The sequence below is a fragment of the Podarcis melisellensis genome (assembly GCF_964234715.1).
Source record: "Podarcis melisellensis genome assembly, chromosome: Z".
NCBI lineage: Eukaryota > Metazoa > Chordata > Lepidosauria > Squamata > Lacertidae > Podarcis > Podarcis melisellensis.
The window spans coordinates 27,582,690-27,606,282 of NC_138547.1; the positions used below are offsets into that span (position 1 = coordinate 27,582,690).

Here is a 23,593-nt window from a genome sequence, read left to right on the forward strand (position 1 = left end):
TAGCTCCGCCTCTGGCTGGGAGGTTGTTGTGCTTAATCTTGTTTTTGATAAGATATCTTGGAAGTGTTTGTAAGTGTTTCTACAAATAATCTCATCAATGGCCTGCACTTTGCAGTCTTCCCAGGTGCCTGTGATTCCATTCTGTACCCATATGCTTGATGCATCAAAGACATACTGGATTTTTTATGAGTAAAACCTAGCCAATCATTTTAACAGGCATTATAAAGGTGTTTGCTTGCATATGATGGTAGAGCTCATTAATGCACAGTGTGGGTAATTTGGAATAGAAAGTACCCGGCAACTCATGGGAAGGTGCTTAAAACCTTGCAAGACTGAGGTCTAATGTAGTTGCTTGTGGCTTATTAGCCTTCTAGTGTACAGCAAATGCCTAATTAATAGCTGTGAGGGAAGGTTTGGTCCTGCCATCCAGCTCTGAAGTAATAAAGGAAAACTGTACATCAGTAGAAATTTGAAATTAACTGAGAGGCAGTATAATGTCCATGACACATAAGAACCCTCATTTGAAAACCAGCTAGTAAGAGATTGCAATTATAGTCACTTTAATACATTTCTAATGATGGAAAATATGAAATAAGCACAAATAAGTGTTAATATTCAGGCCAGCAATTAATGCAGGAAATCAACTCTAAAGGAAGGTAAAATATATGGATGTAGATACTTTTTTCAAGAAAATAAGAATCAATGTATCACTGCTGACTGAAATTGATTATATCTAATTAAAAGACAATTATCTGCTCCGACTTATTTACTTGCTTGGTGGAAATTTCTAAGATGGAGGTTTCAGAATTGCCTGTGCAATTTCCAAAAACAATACTGTCATCATCTAAGTTACCTTGTAACCCTGAGCAACAAATCAGATAGTTATAATGATTTCCCCCAAGTAGCCTTGGACATTTGCAATATTTCAGTAATGGAAAAATAAATAAGTGGGCCTGTTTACTATTTGAATGGGATACGGTTCAAAAAATTCTCCATGAAACAGTTACAACCAATAACCTTTGCTCATCTATGTAGACTGTGTAATAAAATCCTTTACTAAAAACAAAACCCTTAAGAAAAGGTCTTGATAAATTCCAGACTACATAGAGTTGTTCACAAAGGAATAGGTGGGATTACTGCCCTGTTCTCAACAGAGATACACACCCTTGTAGGGACCAGGTGCATTACTCAGCTGTCCTGCTATGTTCCTGCTCTACACAACAAGCCACTTCATCTAACACTGTCAATGCCTGCTAATGGAGAACGGATACCTTGCCACTGTCATCCATGCTTTGTAGATTATTTTAATGCAGTGTGCATGGGGCTGCCTTTGAAAATAATCTGGTAGCTTCCACTAGTGCAGAACGAGACAGCCTCCCTCCTCTTAACAGGAGTAGACCAACATTAGTGTATATCATCCAATTCTTAGTTGTTGCACTGGCTGCCAGTTCATTTTGGGACACAATTCAAAGTGCTGGTTCCTCAAAACTATATAGAATGTTGTTATCGATTGGTTTCCCCACCCAGGTGATCCATGAATGCATTGGCAAAGGTTAACATTTACGAAAGTATTTAGAGGATCAAGCCAGTCATCATAATTGCATATTGTCTGTGAACCTTGTAATTTCAGTTTCTCACTAAGGATATGTATTTCCACCAAACAGGTTTTAAATGGCATATTTTCATGTTCAGCCTAGGTAATTCAAGTGCATGCAAAGTCATATTAGTTCTGTTTGGTCTTATGCTTCTTGTGTTCGTAGAGCAATAGTAACTTTTTATTTTTTAAAAAAGTAAGAGATTGCACACCTTTAAACTCTAAATCAGTTACCTCTTATTTTAATTCTGTACCATGGCAGCCTATAAATAAGTAATTGCATAAAATTGCTTTAGTAATTCCTCAATGGTAGCTTTAATTGAAAGAGTCAAAGATATTTAGAATGGGTGACATGCAAATTGTTAGAAATTGTTATGTGTTAGAACCATAAAATTAACCAATTGGATCCACTTTTTTCCTATTTAAAAGTTTTATGAGAAACTGCAAATTCTTTCTGAATACAATTGGCATGTTTTCTTTTTATCAGACGTCTCTGGGAGTTTATGAAGTTTTCTTGGGGAATTTTATTTTTTTTGCAAGTTGAATTAGAAATGTAAAATAACTAAAGTTATTTCAAGCAAAATAGCTAAAGTTAATTCAGCTACAGTTGAATCAGAAATGTCATATTACTAAAATAGTACAAAAGAACCCCCTCCTTCTGAAAGGGAACTTTCCAAGAGGGAAAAGACATCAGGAAAAAATGAATGCAAATTCTCTAGCTACAGATTATGCCCATCAACTGCATATGTATGAATTCTTCCATTTACATATCTGTTTTCAAGATGTGTTGGAGGTTTATGGCTTCCTTATTGCATGACTGACAGTTCTATAGATAGTCTTTGCAGAGGTAAGCTCAGTGAGGCTTACTCCCACATAAGTGTGTACAGGATTACAAACCTAAGCTAGTTTCTCTCATGCAGAAAATGTGATGTCTTTGTCTAAGAGGCACATAGATGCACCCTGAGGCTTCTTCTATATGTGATAAGGACAGGATCTTCCACTAAAAACTGGTGTGATGTAGTGGTTAGTGCTGGGAATCCCCACTCAGCTGTGAAGTTTATTGGTTACCTTTGTGCCAATCACTCTCTCTCAGCCTAAGCTACCTCACAGGATTGTTGTGAAGACAGAATGTGGAGAACCATGTGTGCCACCTTGGGGAAAAGAAGGGATATAAAGGCAATAATAAATAAATACCAGTTGTTGGGGTCAAACAACAGGGCAGTATGATTCAAGAAAGCTTGGAGTGCTAACGGAGTTGTTGCTTTTTTCTTTAAGAAGATCCCAGGTTCAGATATGGGCACAGCTATAACATTGTGATTTGTTTATTTATTCCATATAATTTATATCCTCCTATTTCCCTCCCAGAGCTACAATTCCCACAATGATTTAAGAATAAATCCCACTTCATATTCTAAAAAGAATGTGTTCAAAAAGAAAGAGAAGACTGAGAACAGCTCTTGCTCTATGTTCTTCATAACTTATCAGACAATTGGTCCATCTAGCTTAGCCTTGTCTGCTCCAAGGGGTAGGAAATGTGGGGCTCTTTATATATACCCATAGCTGGACTACAGCTCCCATGATTCTTGGCCATTAACCATACTGGTTGGACTGATAGGAATTGTAGTACAAAATAAATAAATCTAGAGGGCACCATTTTGGGTACCCCTAGTTTATGATCACTGATTGCTGCTCTCTGGGGTTTCAGACAGGAGTCTCTCCCAGCTCTGCCTGGAAATGCCAAGGATTAGAATCAAACTAGATGTAACATTGATGGGGTTTTAAGTGATTTAAGATTTTTGTTTTTAATTCAAATAGCTGCCATGGAAAAGAGGAAACAGGATTAAGACTGTGACATGCCAGGATATGGGTTAATCCTTTCTCTTCTTCCACCATAGCCCTAATGATGCTCACACCTGGAACCTGAAATTCATTCATTTATTTATGATTACACTTATATTTCACCTTTCCCCCAGTGAGGTCAAGGAAGCATACATGCTTTGCCTCCCCTCCCCCTTTATCTTCACAACAACCTGGAGAGGTAGGTTAGGCTAAGAGATAGTGATGCAGAAAACTCACCCTCTGAGCTTCATGTCTGAATGGTGATTTGAACCCAAGAGTCTAACTGTTTTACTTCTGGGTGGGCTTACTCACAATTACCATCTTGCCTCGTTTTACCCTCATAGTAGGGGAGCAGCAATATTGATTACCATGTCAATGGTATAAATTGTAACAGTTCCACTAGTGCGTGAGAACACAAAAAGGGGGTGAGACAACACTGTAGATAGCTTTAGGCTGCAATCTATAAAACAATTGACCAGTTGGGTCTGTTCTATTGACTCGAATGGTGCAATGTTAGCTTTAGGCTACCGTGCTACATTAAGTAGCTTATAGATTGTAGGCACATTTCTAAACCTTAAAATACCACCAGACATAACACCAATATGTGCTTTCCTTCCACATTTTCCGTATGTTAATATGAAGCTGGCAGCAGTTTTGCCGTAAGTAAACCGTTAGATGCTTACATACGGCAGATGCGAAGAGTTTGCAAGCTTGGATAGAGAGGGAGGTAGGGAAGACACCATAGCACAACCTTCACCAACCCTAGAGGGAAGGGCTGTAGCTCAGTCGCAGAGCATCTGTTATACATGTGGCAGGTCCCTATGTTAAATTCCTGGCATCTCGAGCTAGAACTGGAAATGTCCTCTGTCTGAAACCCTGCTGAGCGATTGCCAACCAGTGTAGACAGCACATTGAACTATATAGGCTAACTCAATATAAATCAGCTTCTTACTTATCCTCCGGATGTTTTGAGCACTGGCTGGGGTTGAAGTTCAAAAACATTTGGAAGGCACCAGGTTGGCAAAAGCAACATAGCATCTCAAGTGGACAGACTTCTTCCCCTACCCCAACCCCCCAAAATCACTACACCAATATGTTCAGAGAAACATTCTCCATCTGTGGGTAGGTGTTTACTTTTGTTTAAGAGTTCAGTATTTCAAAAATATGTTTAATCGCTTGTTTCCTTCTCATGGATCCATTAATTTCTTCTTTTTAAATCACTTGACTGTAATTGCTTATTCCAAGCTACTTTGAGGCCCTCTGGTTGAGAACAAGTCCCAGATCTGCTAAGCAAATGAGTAAAGCTAGTTTAAACTTTTGTTTATAACCCATCACATGCAGGCATTAACTGAGTCTGTAGAGATAACGTAGAGAGCTGCCTTATGCTGGATCAGACCATTAGTTCATCTGGTTCTGGACTATCTACTATGACAGGCAGTGCTGTTTTTCTAGACAAAGAGGTGCTGGAACTCACCATGAACACCCCCCCCCCCTCATTCTCTTATAGTGGCAATGGCACCCACCTAAGAGGTGATGGGACTGAGTTCCAGTGAGTTCCAGCTGGAAACAAAGCCCTGGTGAAAGGCACTGGATAGCCATGGTTTCTGGCAAGAGCCTTTCCCACTTCCACCTGGAGATGCTAAGGATTGAACCTGAGACCACCTGCATGTCATGAAGCTGCCAATGTCAACATACACTATGTAGCCAATCCAAGCACAATCAACAGACAGAAGTAGAAAACATAATTAAGGGTGGGGAAACTACAGGGGAACACCCAAAGTAGGTCAATGATGACTTGAGCATGTTTAGTGCCAATGAAATGCTAACTGACTGCCAGAGGGCAGGAAACTAATGGGGGGGGGGTAGAACATAGTATCCTGAATTACTACAGACAATGACTGCAATGCCCTCTGTGTGGGCATTGGTCCAGAAGTTGCAGCTAGTGCAAAAGGTAGCAGCTTTATTGCTCACTGGGGCAGAATATTGTCATCATGTTATGCTGCTGCTGAAAGAATTACACTGCCTACCAGTTAGCTACCAGGCTAAGTTCAAGGTACAGATACTGCTGTAAAAAGCCTTATTTGGCTTGGGACCAGGATTCCTAAAAGATCATCTAAACCATGGGTTGGCAAACTAAGGCCCGGGGGCCGGATCTGGCCCAATCACCTTCTAAATCCAGCCCGCAGACGGTTTGGGAATCAGCATGTTTTTATATGAGTAAAATGTGTCCTTTTATTTAAAATGCATCTCTGGGTTATTTGTGGGGCCTGCCTGGTGTTTTTACATGAGTAGAATGTGTCCTTTTATTTAAAATGCATCTCTGGGTTATTTGTGGGGCATAGGAATTCGTTCATTTCCCCCCCCCCAAAAAAAAGGTCTGAGGGACAGTGGACTGGCTCCCTACTGAAAATGTTTGCTGACCCCTGAACCTTTCTGTCCTCAGCTGATTACTGAGCTTTGCAGAAGAGGACCTCCTGCAGATATCATCTCATCAGGAGGTCTGTTCCATACAGTGCAGGCATCAGGCTTCCAGGGCTCAGCCACACTTTCACTTTACCCATATTTTGATTGTAGTATGTACTGATTAATTTCCCTGGGTTCAATACCTTGTTTAGTTGTTCTGCAACTGTGCCTTGTGAAGATCAGATCTTACCCACTGAATTGGATCTTGTCAGATATGCGGATTTTCCTTAACTGAGCTTCAATTCTGTGGATAAGATTGGGTTTTTTTGCAAGGCACAACTGCGGAACAAGATAGTTTATATTGTTAAATCACTTTGGGGTGTTTCATGGGAAGTGAAATCGATTTATCAATTAGTAACTGGGCATGACTGTCTGGCCAGAGTCTGAACAGAAATCCTCCACACTGCCAGCATTTTGGTGCAGATCTCACTTGTTTTTACTACCTTTGGGCATTGAGTACTTCTAATACTCAAGAAAAAGGATTTTGAACAAAGAGTACTATCTAATAGAGCAATAATTTTAAGATCATCCTTTTCATATACTTTTGGCTATATAAAAATGGCCAGTGTAGATCTTCATATTGAGTTAATCTTACCTTACCTAAGCTCAGACAAGCCTTTATGGCTATCTCCTTTCAGACTATGCTATTGGCATGATTGATTGCCAATATCCTCAGACTCAGTATAGATGCCTTTGTGGAACTGCTGAGATAGGTTACATATTGTTTTTTTCTTTGTACTTGGAACCCCACTTTAAGTTTCTGGATATCTTTTTATTGTGGTTATACTCCAAAAGGTATAAGCTAAGAGATAGTGCCTTTTGTGGCCGGGGGGGTGTGTGTGTGACTTATAAGTTGTCTCCTTTTGCATGGTTGCAAAGATCCATGCAAAGGTGCTTTCAAGGATAGCTATAAATTGTCATGGCGATACCCTGATTTCATTATAATTTTATTAATCATTCGATTTTTATTGCTTGTTTTTCTTGCCCCTTGTTCCATTGTTTAACCTTTATCTTTGATTCTGCCTTTCATTTACAGTTTTATATACAATTTTATAGTATTTTCAGTATAGTTAAACAATCAATCTGTGAGTGCTTAGAAATAGATGCTGTGATTACTAATTTTGGGCCTGCGGACCACAATAAAGGTGTGTGTGTGTGTGTTTACTAAGACCCAGCATGGGTTTCTTAAAGACAAGTCATGCCAGAGGGGTGTAAAGAACACCACAAACACAGATTAAAGTAGAGCATGCACAGAGTGATTCAGAATAAAACATCAACTCAAAATACAATACAGTACAAAGATATAAGGCAAATCTAGAGTGCTGTTCATACACCTATCAATTGTCACCTTAGATGGGCAATAATGGATTCTATCATATGGTGCTATCAACTTCTTTGTCTGTGAGAAAGTTGCTTGGTAGTTACATGTCTCCCTGCCTTGCTGTCATAGTCTTTTTTAAAAACCATCATACCATAAACAGAATGTCATAAACATAATGTCATTTGTGCTTTTATGTGTTTTAAAGTTCCTCTGCCCTCTTTAAACACTTCTGATGTCTGATTCAATATCCTTTCATTGTCTATTTTAATGGAGTTTGGAGAAAATGATTGCCAGATCTTTTATAGATTTCCAGCCCATGAGAAGTTTATTGATCCATTCGCCATCCCCATAATGCCACTCCCCATTTCTCAATAAAATGTCAATCCATCAGTTGTTGCTTGTTATACTCCATATTTGCTTGAATCACTCCCGTGGGCACTACTGTCTTTTCTCCTATGTACATTTTTGTGTGTGATGACTTCCTCTGTTTTGATATATGAAAAATTTTCTTTGTACTCTATGCATGAGATGACAGACAAAGTAAGCCCAGTGCCCAGTTCATTTCTGCTCCTGTTACATATTTCTAGGATTCCTACTCTGTTTCCATGGTCTGAATTACTACTATCCATCAAGGAAACAAACATTGGGATTTATCTTTCTGTGGTATAATATCTATGTCAGGAACAGGGAACCCATGGTACTCCAGACATTGTTGAACTTCAATTCCTATGAACCCTAGCTAGCATGGCTGATGGTGAGAGATTATGCGAGTTGGAGTTCAACAGGTCCTCCATCCCAGATCTTTGCCAAGGTTTGGACCTTTCTGATTTCTTACAGGCTAACACCACCTTGAATATACCACTTTTTATTGCACCCTCTGAAACATCAATCTTTAAACCAGCTCTCAGGAAGGCAGGAATCCTTTTTCACATCCTGAGTGGCTTATCATTTTTCTGCAGAACTTGTGTTCATTATTGTTTCTTTTCTAGCCCTTCTTTGGCCTTCCACTACATCCCTTGCTGCAGTCTCAATTGTCATTCCAATTTTTTGCATTACGGAAGGGGGGCTTCCTTCAGTTTTGAAGTGTCCTCCATATACTTTTTACTGTGAAGTCCACATCCACATTTTTTCATCTGTTTGTGCATCGTTAACCCAATCTGTGCAATGCAATCCCATGCATGTTTGCTCAGAACTTAAATGAAAGTGTGCAGAGGAAATATGGGGAACCAATGGCTATCTAGATGGTGCTGGACTTCAGCTCCCATCTGCCCTAGTGAACATGTTTGGTGGCAAGGGATGCTAGGAGCTGTAGTCTCACAATATCTGGAGGGCCACAGGTTCCCCCATTTCCAGAATATAGCTTAAAGCCACATTCCAAAAGCTGTGTGTGTGTGCATGTATTTTATTCTATAAAAAAACATTGCAGTCACTGAAGAAACATGCTATCAAGGTGGACCTGCTTGTAGAACCTGAATTCTTCTACTATAACTACAGGTTTTGGTAGTAGATTTCTGCATCAAAGGAACTAAATAAAATTTAGAATATAGAGATTATAAGGAACTATAGTGATAATTATGCTTCTACATGTGAAAAGAGCCATTGCTGCATGCAGAAGGTTCTATGTTCAGTCACTGACAACACCAGGTAGAGCTGGGGAAAACCTCTTATGAGAAATCCTGGAAAGCTGCTATGGGTCAGTATATACAGCACTGAATGAGATGGGCTAATGGTCTAACTCAGTATAAGTCAGTTTCCTTTGCTCCTCTGTTCCTACCCATCTGGCTAAGGTAGTTTGCTGGCTTAATCTTTCTGCCCTGTCTTCAACATACTGCTCACCACCACTGTATCTTTTTTCTTACTTCATATACAAATAATAAACAGGTTTTTACAGTTCTTAAAATAGTTTGTAGCTGTATTTGTAAGCTAGTTCAAGCTGTAAGAGAGGCAAGATAGAAATATTTAAGTAGATAGGTAGATTGATATATGAAATATTGTTTATTATCATCATCTGGCAAATTCAGTTTAAATCCAACTACTGATTTTCAAGCTGCAGTTTGTGTTTTCATAAACCTCATTGCTTTCAGCTATTTTTTCCCCACGGTTTCTTCATTCTTTATGAGAGTAAAGCATGTTCACAAAAGCGCAGAATAATCACTGTGCTTTCAGAGGGGTTTTTTCCAGATGGTTTCATGAATTTGAACACACATAAAAAGACAAATAAAATGGGGGGATATTATCAAATCAACCCAGAAAAAGCCAATAGAATGAAACAAAGTCAGCATTTATAGCAGAGCTGGGAAAACCTATGCTCTCCTGGTGTTTTTTGTTGAACCACAACTCCCATAATCCCTGGCCATTGGCCATATTGGCTGGGGCTAATGAGAGTCCAACAGCAGCTGGAGAGCCACTGGCTCCCCGACCACTGATTTATAGTTCTGGTCCCTGGTAGTTTTCCTGCTTAATCTCCTTTCCTCTTCCCCAATAGGTATTACTGTAGATAAGCACGGCTTCATCTACTTTGTTGATGGCACCATGATTCGGAAGATTGATGGAAATGATGTGATCACAACATTAATAGGCTCAAATGGTCTCACGTCAACCCAGCCACTGAGCTGTGATGCTGGAATGGACATCACTCAGGTAGACACTAATCGTTTTTATATGTTGCAGCTGTTCCACATGGAAACAAATTTCCTTTGGTCTGCTGAAATTACATGTGTTAAGGACAGCATTTGAATAAGCATGGTGGTTTTAATCAACTTTCTCTAGGTTGTGCAGCAGCAGCCTGTAAAACTTACTTTGAGATCATCAGTATAATGGAATTGTGGGCTCATCCGGCCTTCTGCCTGTCTTGCCGCTTTCCCCTGAGAAAACTCAATCTTTACTGCTGAATCGCAGCAAACATCAATTGGGTTTTCCATGGATTGACATATGTTTCGATTCAGTGCTAAAGAGTTTGTTTCCCCAAGGAAAGCAGTGGGGCAAATGGAAAACTACTTAGACCCATGCTTTCTAGGCGCGGGGCAAGTGTGGACAAAACCTAAGCTGAGCAAATAAGATTTTGCTTTTGTATGTGTCTGCAATTGTTTATGTATTTATTTACTTATGGCTCATAGAATACAATGCTGTGTTAATAATGCTGTATTTGCAAAAATCTGTTTCAAGATTGCCTCTAGTGTGACACTGCTATCCACTGTCTCAGAACATCTGGCATGCACACATAGAGATAATATTCTTAATGAAGGATACTGCCTTGCTATTAGATGGAGGGAAATAACTCTTAAATCTCAAGAGTTGTAGCCCTTTGGAGCTGTTCATTTCCTCTTGGGCTTTGAGAGATCCAAAATGCATCCACCTCCCCCCCCCCTCCGTTTATGTTTAAAAACCAAATAAACTCAGGCACACTAAACAGCCTCTTAATAAATGAAACTTTATAGAAACATTACAGAAAGCATAATGGTCAGTCAGCTGTTGCCATTGAATAAAAGGAATGGCTAGAGCCGTGCTATTGCATGGTAGCTATGAAGTATTTAAACTAGCAGAGTTAATGAGACCCTCGTGTGGCATTAAAATGGCCTTTTTATTTTAAGACAAATAGTCAGCTCAGGTTTGCAGCCCAGCTAACTGTGCCAAAAAGCCAAACTAAACGTTACAGCGGCAGCCCACACTTTGGAACGCAGTTTACGCCCAGCAGCTATAAATTGGCAGGGAAGAGAGCAGGATCCAAGCAGAGAAAGAAGAGGTAGGAGTATAGGGAACTGCCTTAAAGCAAGCCAAGCCATTATTTATTAATTATTTCAACTTGCAATTAATTCCAGATGGCTGCAGCTGCAACACTAAAAGCCCAGTTTTTAGGACAAATTAAGTACAGTACATCAATAGGGTAAGCAGTTATTTCAGGAGTGACACATACAAGGAGTGCAGTTGCTGGGCAAGGACATGTGGAGTGAGGTGGTCCTTTAGGTAATCTGGTCTCAGCTTGCTATGGGCTTTAAATGCTAAAAATAAGACATTGAACAGCACCCAGGAGCATCATGGCAGGCAGTGCAGCCCCCTCAACTTAGTCCATCTAGTACCTTTACTTTATATTTTTAGCACGGTTACACCGAGGATGGGGCACCTCCAACCATTGGGCCAAAATAGGCCCACCAGGAGTCTTAATTGGGCCCACAAGACTTCTTTCCTCAGCCAAAACAATCTGCCTACACCGTTTTTGTAGGCCAAATTAGGATTCCTAGTGGGCTTAATTTGTGTGTGGCAGTAAAGCTACAGCTGCAAAGGAACAATCAGAAGCCTTAGAACACACTCTCAGTTATTGTTGTGCAAGCGAGACTTACATTTGGCACCTTTTATATTTGGCACCAGATGCAAGTCCCCCTGGTATTGGTTCCACTCAGGAGCTCCTGAGCTGAGCTGCTGAGTAGCTGGTCTCTGTTGAAAGCAATGCTTTCATTTAAATTCTGCGCTGACTGCAAGCCCATCTTTTGGCAGGGGTATTTGCTGTCATGGCTTGAATACAACACTTAATGCTTGCTCCTGATTCTTCCTTTGACGTTGAATCACTGACATCATAAGCAGCTTGAAATGTTAAAATGTTCCATCTCATTTGACATCCGTTCCATGTGAAATTGACATGGGCTGAATTTAAACCGGTTCACAATGGCGTAGTGCCAGATTTTGAAGTGCAGGGAGCTCATCAGGATAGTCCCTGGAGATTATGATGATTAAGATTTCTTACCCGCATTTCATCCCAGGGAGAGGTACAACAATTAAAAAATGAGATATTAAAATTAGATAAAACGAATTAGAATCTGAAGGAATGGCTAGACAAAATATGGGACATGGAAACAACTGTAGAGGGGCAAGGGCCTTCAGGTCTCAGCAACTGATTCATGGGACAAGGGTCCCTGTACTTATTAGGCCTGACACACTGCCAAGCTTGTGCAGATCCTGTTCTTGCTGAAAAAAAGAGTTAACTCCAACATGCACAATGTGATTCACTGCTGGCTTGCTCCTGTCAATAGAGCTCAAGCTCTGTTATTTCCAGCAATGACCCAGATGGCCTTATAAAGTGGGCATTTTCAAATTCCAACACACACCAATTCAGCAACTACCAACTAGTGAAAGAAGAGAACATGGGCCATACTAGTTACAGATAGGTAGCCGTGTTGGTCTGCCATAGTCAAAACAAAAAAAATTCCTTCCAGTAGCACCTTAAAGATCAACTAAGTCAGTTCTTGGTATGAGCTTTCGTGTGCATGCACACTTCTTCAGATACCATACTAGTTACTGTAATGACTTTCTTTATTGTGTGTGAAACATATCTTGATGCTTTGTGCTTCATTGGCAGACATAACAAAGGTTCCAGGGTGGGGGATTCTTTTCTGACAGACCCCACCCCCATAGTGCAGTTTCCAAGCCATTCACTGCCCTGGTTGCCTCTAGTGGGTCAACGTCCTCCTTGAAATGTAATGCCCAGTATTGGACAAAGCACTTCCACTGTGGCCTACTAGCACAGAACAGAATTGAATTGTCGCTTCATATGGTCTGGTAACAGGGCCTTTTTTCAGCAGGAACTTGAAAAATAGAACTGTTTGGAGATGATGTTTCTGATAATATAGCTTAAGAATGTGTTCACTTTTTAAATAGTCACAGCACACTACCGATTCATGTTCAGCTTTCTATCCTCTGGGACACCTATATCCTTTTCCACATGAACTGCGTTTTTAATGGAGACTTTTGCCTTGGCATTAGTCCAGCAGGTGCTAGTTGTTGTCATAACTTTTCAAACTTACTGAAACAACTTTAATTGCTATGGAATGCATGCAATCAGACTCACATTTTGCTTGTGTATGATTTAAAAATATCTGACATGCTGATGTACGAGAAGAAAAGTTTAATCAGTGTTAATTTGCAATCCAGTCAAATTATTCTGTCACCCAGTGGGAAGCTCTGATCAAAGAGGTGTGTGGCCTAGGCTACAGGTTGTTTGGAAATGGTAGCATTCAACAGATTTTTGTTCTTTTATAGCTTGGATGGGGACCCTGTGGCTCTCCCAGGGTTGCTGGACAACAACACCGTCATCCCTGATCACTGGTCATGCTGGCTTGGGCAGATGGGAGATGGGAGTCTAGCAACATCTGGAGGACCACAGCTTTCCCATCTGTGATTTATTGTTCTGATCTCTGTTAGTTTCCCCAAGAGAACCAGACTCTTACCTGCCTGTCAAATAAATTGATTCATTTCTGCACTAAATAACGAGCTGCTGATAAACTGTTAGCCTCGCTCCATCTTTAATGTTCATGTTATAATGTTTAGTGTGTACCCTTCAACTAAGAACATTGGTTTTAAACAAATTGTCAGAAGAATATTTTTCATTTCCATTTGCTTCCCCAGCTGGGTCCCACCTCCCTCTTCCCTTCCACAAAGCCCTGGCAATTTCAAATGCTCCTTAAGCTCTTACATTTGACTTGCAAACAATTATTGCAGTTTTCTTTATCTAGTGCTGTTACAAAACAATCAGTTTTAGGACAAGGATATTTATTTATAACTAAAATTGTCTTTTTTCAGAGAGCAGGCTCAAGCCACCATAAAGTCTAATAGCTTTACTATGGCATAGGTTTCCATGATAGAGAATGATTAAAAAAACAGGATTAATTTTTTTTTTAATCACAGCAACAATTTTGCCCACCCACCATCCCAAAATCTATTGACATTTTTTTCCTCCTGGAAGGAAAATTATTTAACACATGACATTTGTGTCAATAAAGAATAAAACTTAGTAGAGGATTTATCCTGATGGAACAGTGAAGCAGATCTTATCACCCAATCCTTTAGCTATCCCTAGCTGTGACACAGTGTGTAATCAATTGCGAAAGATAAACCTGTATCCTCTGCGTCTCAAGCAACAAGCACAGTGAGCTCAGCCTCCTAAGTTGCAATTCCTTGCTCTCCTTCCACCAGCAGGTGAAGAATTTTGTATTCTAGCAGGCTTTTTTTTTAATCAGAGGGCCCTTAATAGTGTTTTGTGTTTTTAAAAACTATCTGCATTTTAATAGATATGCTTTTATATTGCACTAATTCCATAGATAGTTTGATTATTATTTTTATATGGCTTTAGCTAGGTGTGTTTTATCTGTAATTTTTGTGCGCTGCCTTAGGTCCTGGTTCTGGGGGAAAGGTGGAATAGAAATAAACTAAAATTTCCGTTTCTTGAATAAGTTTGCAGGCAGATGAGAGCCACCTAAAGGTGAGCCAATGCCACTACCTGCCTGGCAGGTCAAATGTTATTTGGATTCCACACAGATACACCATTCCCAGTAATGCCCCCTTCCCATTTTCCTTCTGCCCAACCAGTATATCCGGGTACATTTACATTAACACTAAGTTGGGGGTTCATTGATAGAGCTACCCCTACATTAGGGAAGCCTCGAGTGTGTTCAAAGCATGTTGTACATAGGTTATATGCATATTTTGACAGCTGGGCGGGGCCACCTAGCTGTCAATCAACTGATCTCACTATGGTGTCAAGTGGCATGGCAAGCTGTGCTTTGAGTGTCAAGCCCCACTTTTGGTAGATATCAGATGCACTACTAATTGTTGCTTGCATCAAGCTCCTACAAAGGAAGATGCGCATGGACATTTTTCCTTTGCAGGACTGGCTCAAATGTTGCCAGCTTGAATTCAGGTCAGCATTGCAAAGGATCTAGTCTACAAGGTCTTGCTATAATTACTGGTTTTTGGCCATGCAGTGCAACAGAAGAAATCACCAAAATCAAGAGATGTTGTGTGTGTGTTTTACTCAAAGGAAGAAGCAGGAATGCATTTGGGAGTACATTCCCAATTCTTCTTCATTTTAGGCGAGGCTTGAAGATTCCTGTAGCTGATGTTAAATATGAACTCAGGTGCATGAAAATGAAGTGTGTTTTGCCCCAAACTGCCTGGCAGGCTAACCTCTGGAGTTCCCAGAAGGTTGAGGTTCCCTACTTCTTCATTAAATGTTGCTAGGAAAAGGACGACTTTTTTCAGCCGGAACTTGCCGGAACTCAGTTCCAGCATCTCTCGGGTGGACCGTTCTAAGAGAACAAGGGAGGCATTTGTAGTGAGTTACGGCACCTCTTTTTCTAGAAAAATGGCACTGGGGAGGACAGTACATGTGGCTGTTATTTTTGGTGACAACCACACATCTGGAGTAATGTTTCCTTCTAGACTTCACTGTGGCAATGGAGACTAGCCATGGCTCTACACTAAAGTGGATGCTCTGTTTACAAAAAAAATAAAATAAAAAAATCCCAGGTTCAATCCCAGGCCTCTCTAGGCAGGGTTTCAGAAAGGCTCCTGTCTGCAACTGTGGAGTGCTACTGTAAGTCACTGTTGTCAGTACAGATGTAGAGCAATTGTTCTGACCTGGTATATGACAGTTCCCAATGCTCCGTTGAATTTGCAGTCTTAGTTCTTTGCCCCAACCTGAAAGCTTACTTGCCAGCACAGCTTTTATTATCAGACCATTAGTGTAATAATCAACAGAAATCATTTTCATGGTTGTCTAAATAAAGGGTCGTCGTTGTAAGAGAGCAGGAAATAAAGCTGGAACATGGTTCCTAAAATGGGAACATGCTATACCAGTTGCTGATCGATTCCTCTAAAGCCATTTTCAAAAAACAAACAAACACATGCTACTGTTGTTCAAGCCTTCCAATTGCTTTATGGTAAGTCAAGGGGAGGTTTTAAGCTCTCCATATGCTGCCAGAACAAAACTTACAGTGCTAAAAACTTTCAAAAGGCTGTTTTGTTAAGGGGGAAACTCAGTGCTCCCATCCTTAATTATTTCTACATCTGAAAATATTCCTTGCTTTTATGTATGGGTCTGAATTATGGATGCTTGTGATTGATTGATTTCTGTACCACTTAATATATTAAAAAAATATTGTGAAGTGGTGTGCAGAAAACCGAAGCAGCAGACAACTTAAACAAAATATTACAAAAAATACACAGTTACATATAAAAAAAGTTGCATTGACACAGTGTTACTCATATATATAAATAAATATCCATTCATTTTCCTTCTGACACATCCCCCCTTTCAGCCTCTGAGTTCTCACCCAGGGTTCAAACACACTCTCAGTTCACACACAAAAGTCTTACAACAAGAAGAATTCTTGCAAACAGCAGACATCACCCCAGTCTGCCACTCCTTACTTGCTTTTTATCATAAATTATTGTATTTAAACTGTGTAAAATATGTAGGTGACAGCTACCTGAGGACATTTGTTATTAGCTTTTGTGTTGCCAGGCTTATGAACCTCCTAGGAAGAAATAGTTGTTCCCACTTATTGCTATATTAGTAGAAGAATCTGACCTAGGTAAACTCACTACTTAAACTCTTCAGGTAATTAAAAACTGTGATTTTGTTTTTCACTCATATTGATCTGTCTCATGTAGTACTGTACTGAAAATCCACCCACTCACCCCAGGTTGTTGTTGTTTTACAATTCTGCATTAATTAATGATAAAAGATATTGTATTTGAATCTTACTAAAGAGACAGAGCGATATGTGAAATTATTGTGGGTGGAGTGCAGAATTTATGCCATGGTTATTTACTTTTGAGGTAGCTGTGGATATTTGTGAGTGTCCTTTCTTGATTCTACAAATTATTTCACCGGTGGGTCTACAGTCTTTAGAATTCCTGCATTCCCACACTTCAACCAACAGCCAGGGGGAGACATCGTGAGGTGACCTCTCCCATGGAGCTATCTTCAGAGCAGGAAGCGTGGATAGCTGGGAAGGCTGCAGAGTGCTGAAGAAATATTAGCCAGAAAGAAAAATGGAAATATCACCTTTGACCACCTCTCAACAGGGGTGTGAGCTCAAAAGCCCACACCCACTGAAATTCTAAAGAACTTCTCGAGTGATGTGAGGATGAGACAGATAAATGGAAGCTTTTTTTACAGAGTTAAAAGGAGGGGGGAGAGCCTTAAAAAATTGGAGGACAGATTTCATCACAGCAGTAGTCTCACAGATTTAAGCACCAAGGAGACATCAGGAATCTTGTTCAAACAATTTGCATAATAGTAATTGATATCATGTGCTTCTGCCTGCCTTTGCCTTCCTGATTTGCCTGGAGAGTCTTAATGGTAGTCTGAGCACTTTTATGATACCATATTCATTTCTTTATAATATTCTTCCATTGCTTTTTTAAAAAATGAGTTAATCCTATGTAAAAGAAAGTTTACTTTGGGGAAGAAGTACTTAGCTTGGTTGACATTTTGCCTGGAAAAAATATTGACTGTGCATCAGCCAGGTTCCCCCTTCCTCTTATCTCCAGTTGATCTTATGGAATAAATTATCATAATGCATGCTGCAATAGATCCTTGTTTGTTGTTAATGTGATGCCAAGAAAATACATTGTGTTTGTTGCCTCCTGACATTATAATTAAACATAGATTTGGCCTATTTTGATTTGCTTCTATCTCTAAATTTAGAGTAAGGATTATTGTTTTTCATTGAGCAAATAACCAAAGGATGGGGAATTTGAGGCCTTCTGTTTGTTGTTGGACTCCAACTCCCATCAGCCCCAGCTAGCATAGCCAATGATGATGGGAGTTGGAATCCAGCAACATAGGAAGGGCCACCGGTGCCACATCCATGAGTTAACCATATATTTTTCATTGGTTATATGAACGTCATGAATAAAATTAGCCCTGAGTTGCTGAATGTATACTGAACATTTTTTTGCATATGTTAATGTCTTCCATTAGAGGCAGAACATATTTCATCCATTTGACCTTGTCCATTCAGACTGTGTATACCATAGGAACACAGCCTTACACCAAGTCAGACTATTGAACTACTTAGCTCAGCGTTGCCTTCACTAACTGGCAACAGCTCTCCAGGGGTTCCAGGCAAGAATATTCCCCTGCCCTATCAAGAAAAGCCACAGATCAAACCTGGAACCTTTTGCTCTCAAAACACTGAGCTTCTCACTTATCAACAGTTTTGAAAAGCCTGGGATTTTGTGATGTACTAGCCCTGCATAGTTTCCTTAAAATATGTATAGCGTGTGGGGGGAAATGAAACAGGTGTCTTTAAGGACTAGAATCTGTTTCCAGCTGGCTCGCCCCATTCATCTTCCTCTCAAAATATCACCACCACCTGCCAGAATGGTGAGCTCAGCCACATTCATCTTAATGCCAGATAGAAATATTTTTAAAGAAAATCCCCTGGATGAAAAGGACAAATTTAATCACTTAATGAGTACTCTAAATTTTGTTGTGCACCCATTGTAACCAAGCAGGTTAAGGCATAATAATCTCATTAACCTCACTTTGTTAAAACATCAATTATCTAAGTACAGTATAGCAGGTTTCTTCAAATGTCTCTGTGCAGGAAAGATGGCAGCAGTTGCAGCCCAGTGTGGCTGTTGGTGGGTCAAGGGGTGGGGCAAAGATTTCCCATGCAACCAGCTGGTGGCAACATCAGCCTTGGCTGGCCACACGGAACATCAGGACTTCAAAATTTGAACTGGCCAGTCACGGCCAAGCTAGGGGACCGTAGTGTGTGGCAGACCTAACTGAAGCCTGGCTTCACTCAGGTCAGCTTGGCAATTGTCAACAGATGTCCCAATCATTCACCCTGCATGTTTTGGCCCCGCCCAAAAGAAAGTGGGCAGTGCATGTAAAAGGTAAAAAAAAAAAGGTAAAGGACCCCTGGATGGTTAAGTCCTATCAAAGGCAATTATGGGGTTGTGGCACTCATCTTGCTTTCAGGCCAAGGGAGCCAGCATTTGATTACAGGTAGGGTTCTGGATCATGTGGCCAGCATGACTAAACTGCTTCTGGCACAATGGAACACTGTGATGGAAACCAGAGTGCACAGAAACGCCGTTTACCTTCCCGCCACAGTGGTACCTATTTATCTACTTGCACTGGTATGCTTTCAAACTGCCGGGTTGGCAGGAGCTGGGAAGGAGCAATGGGAGCTCACCCCATTGCGCAGATTTGAACTGCAACCTTCCGATCAGCAAGCCCAAGAGGCTCAGTGGTTTAGACCACAACACCTCCCGTGTCCCTTTACCTTAGTGCGTGTACATGACCTTGCTGTGGGGTTACTCTCTCATTGTATTTGGAGCCATGGAGGAATTTGCCTGAAGACAAATTGGACCAGCTTGGAGGTTCTGCCTACCTCACAGCTACTGTCACAAGTTGCCAGAGAAAAATTATGTTAGATTGGATCCTTGGTCTAAGCACAGAGAGAGTGGGAAGGTGCCCGACCCCTCTATTCACGGTCAAAATATCAAGGTAAAGGAGTCCAAGGGAAAAGATACTGTCCAAATGCCCAGAGAGGGGGCCCATAGTAGTACAACTACCCAAATAGCACCCTGGAGGGATCACCCATATTTGATGTGTTTCATATGGGACCAGCAACACTTGTCTTGTCAGAATATATTCTTTTCCAAACATTTTTATTCTTGTGGAAATAATAATATATTGCACTGCTGGTGCCTCTTGACCAGCATTTTCAGCTTGCCCACACTGCTTATGACAACTTGAACAGCAGCAAGCATGTTATGGAAAAATTGTGACTGATGTTGCCTGACAGGATTTGTTTTTGCTTATTTGCATGAGTTGCTTGAAGGATAATAATTTGCCCACCTTAATAGAGGATGCTGTGGAACTAACATGCTTGAATGTCAGAGGAAAATAAATTATGTTTGCTATCAGTGTTTTCATACGAACACAATGGGAAAATGTATCCATGTTGCATTAATGGTGTTCTTTTTGCACTCAAATAATTATTCCCCCTCAAAAAAGCCTTAATTGCAGCAGGAAAATAATGACCCTTAAGCACTTTGGTACATTTCTGTAGCCACCCTGTTTGCTGTCACAGATCACACAACAGGCATGAGTAAGAAGCTGCTAAATTGCTTGATGGATATAAGCAAGCAGTTATTCCATTGTGTTAAGTTTTCAAAGCATCACACTTAGGCCTCACCTACTCTATATATTTAAAGCAGTATCATACGTCTTTAAACAGTCATGACTTCCCCAAAGAATCCTGGGAACTCTAGTTTGTTAAGGATGCTTAGAGTTATTAGGAAGCCCCATATTCCTCTCACAAAGCTCCAGCTTTTTCAGAGTGATTTAAGAGTTGATCCCCCTTCCCAAGGAACTCTGGGAATTGTAGCTCTGTGAGAAGAATAGGGATCTCTTAACACCTCCCAGGGCCCTTAACAAACTACAGTTCCTAGGGCTTTTTGAGGTATCATACTTCTTTAAATGCATAGTGCAGACAAGGCCTAGGGCTGAGGAGCCCAAGGTTCAAATCCCCACTTAATGATGAAGCAAAAATGATCCATGTGGATTAGGGAAAAGAAAAATAGAAAAGGGAGCTCTTCCTGTCTCCTAAGATCAGCACACTTTCAGGAAAGGTGCTGTTGGTATAGGGGGAGGAAAGCTGTAAGGAAGTATCCAGAGAAAGACAGACAGACAGAAGCCTCAACCCCCCTCCCCCCAAAAAACAATTCTACTTCTTTGTGTGTTTCCCTAACAAAAAACCTTTCTCATTTCAAATCTCCAACCACACTGCTTGGTTTTCTCTGATATCTATGCTGAATCACATTACTCCTCATTAAAAATTAGGCCTTTATTAATTATGACTTACATAACGATTCTGAGCCTTCTTTGTTCCTTTTCCTTTAATTTTCATTATTGAATCCTTCTGCTTCCCTTATCAAAACTAGGTCAAAAATTATACCCAAGCCAGGAAGAGCCACCTTGAAACCATTTGGTTTTGGCTTAGATAGGTTGCAAATTAACTTTCCTCCTTTTTCAGTTTCTCTAAAGCTGCAAAGTAAAATCCTACTATGGGAGATATATATTATTTAAAGGAAACATTATATTCTAATTTCGCAAACATACTTTTGGGACATTCAAAAAAATGGGCCACCCAGCCCCCTCTCTCTTGAAGTCAAAGCTCTCACAGTGGGACCATGCAATGTCAACCTTTCAGCAACAAACTCACAAGAGAATAAAAAGGGGGAGTGTTGTATTTTAACTTAAAACAGCCAAAAATTTATCCAGACCTACTTGCTTAACACTGGAATTATATGTTGATTAAAAGTGGTGTCCTTCCACTCTAAGAGATTCATGTTCACATTTGAGTTTAACGCAAGGGCACACACTTGAGTATTGGACATCAGGGAAAGACATCATTCTGCTCAACCTTGAACTGCCCAGTTCATATTTTAGATTCCCCCCCCCACACACACTCTTTCACTCAGTCTTTCCTAGTTTATAATTGGAACACTTTTCCATGAACAGCTGCTCCTCATTTTAATCAAAGAGAAACATAGGTAGCTCTGAACTCTGATCAGGGAACACGTATATTCAGAAGTTACCCAAAGATATCAATGGACCAAGATAATAAGCTTTCATTCCCAATTAACCAAAACTTCTGTGTTGTTCCAGCACAGGCTTCAGTGGGTCATGGGGATAAATTCTCTTTTTCCTGCTTTTAATGAGAAGAGGAAGTAACCAGATTTCTCTTGCCTAGAGGGTTCCTTTGGTCCTGCTGTCAGAGAGCTGTCAACCATCCAGATGCCCATTTTCATGGGCCCATTGGGGCCCATTGTGGTGTTTATATCAAAGTTTGGTAGGAAGAATAATCTCTGTAATCATAATGACCACCCTGGGTTCCTGAAATCAAAGTTTGGCTCATGCAATAAGCAGATCTGCTCCTTTTGTACAGTACCTCAGAACCCAGAAAATAAGTCCAGAAAAGGCATAACTAAGAGTAATGTATTCTGTCTTCATTTATTTCAAAATATGGCAAGTTAGCAGAGTTAGCCTAAGACATTTTTCTTCCTGGGGCAAAGGATGAGATGCCTCCAACCAGGCTGGCAAGTGAATCTTACTTTAGTACCGGCAATGGGATAGCATCCTCTTCCACACCTGAGAGTATTCAGCTCACTTAGGTGGGACAGGGCATGCACAGCTTTGTCCTTCATCACTTTACCATCACTCCCTGTCCCTCAGCAACTGCTACCTGAGGCAACTGCCTCACTCATCCTAAGGAGAGGGCTGGCCTTGTGAAACATCTTGCTGTGTTGAGGGCCCTCCAGCTCACAGTGCTTAGTGGTACCTTGGACTTCAATCCCAAAGTCTGGACCTGGGCATTGGACAAATTTGAGTCAAGATCAAGGAGTCAAAAGAGTGTCAACTGGAAGAGAGTTTATGTTATTATTACATTTTCCCCCTATCTTTCGTCCAGATGGCACACAATTTTTCCTCTCGGTAATTTCCATGGCTGAGTGGGAATTTGAATCTGGGTCTCCCATGTCCTAGTCCAGCTTTCTAACCAGTACGCCATACTGACTGTCCACAACTTTGGCTTGTGCTTCACTGACCTGATTTCACCCACAGGCACACAAGCATCCTACTTGGCCAAAAGTGGAAACCATGGAGAAACTACTTCTTTGACTCTTGCTTTATTCCTTCTTTTTTGCAGGTCCGCTTGGAATGGCCAACAGACCTTGCTGTTAACCCACTTGACAATTCGTTATATGTTCTGGACAATAACATTGTGCTGCAAATTTCTCAAAATCAGCAAGTGCGCATTATTGCCGGCCGACCTATTCACTGCCAGGTGCCAGGCATAGATCATGTTTTGGTCAGCAAAGTGGCAATCCATTCAACACTTGAGTCGGCAAGAGCCATAGGCGTATCTCACAGCGGAGTGTTGTACATTGCCGAGACTGATGAAAGGAAGATCAACCGCATCCAACAGGTTACAACTAATGGTGAAATCTCCATCATAGCTGGAGCTCCATCGGATTGTGACTGTAAGATTGACCCCAATTGTGACTGTTTCTCTGGTACGTATTAAACAAGGGTGCAGAATCTTTTGGTACAATGGCTGCTTTCCCTTCTGGGCAGCCTTCCAAGAGACACATCAGTGGTAGATGGAGCCAGAGGCAAAAGGTGATAGAGCAGGGAGTGTAAATGTTATCTTTGTACAATACGCTAGATTCTACATACTAACTCATCTCTGTCCTCCATCCAGGCAAACATGAAGCATTATCATAGTTCAACGACATAGTTCTGTATATAAATTCAATAAATAATAATAATAATAGTCCAACCAGACAAAAATACTCAGGTCCTCAACTTCAGGACCCCAAAGCACCCAATTGCTTGATGTCATTGGGACACCAGGTGATTGCAGGTAGACAGCCCTACCACATGTCAGATGTCGCCCACAAGGCTAGATCCTGATATGGATGTGGCCCACAGAACCAAAAAGGTCACCATCCTTGACATAGAGACTTCTTTGAAGTAAGAAGTGGTCTATAAATTACCATATTTTTCGCTCTATAGG

General features: G+C 40.7%; 1 protein-coding gene across 14 annotated transcripts in view; it reads left to right on the forward strand.

Annotated features, from left to right (window-relative positions):
* The window catches only part of TENM1 (teneurin transmembrane protein 1), a 391,653-nt gene that overhangs the window by 315,732 nt on the left and 52,328 nt on the right, over positions 1–23,593 (forward strand). For all 14 annotated transcript variants that reach the window (XM_081897279.1, XM_081897280.1, XM_081897290.1 and 11 more), the window contains 2 exons: positions 9,703–9,857; positions 22,724–23,090. In XM_081897279.1, coding sequence (XP_081753405.1) covers positions 9,703–9,857; positions 22,724–23,090 — 522 coding nt within the window. The remainder of the gene's footprint in view (positions 1–9,702; positions 9,858–22,723; positions 23,091–23,593) is intronic.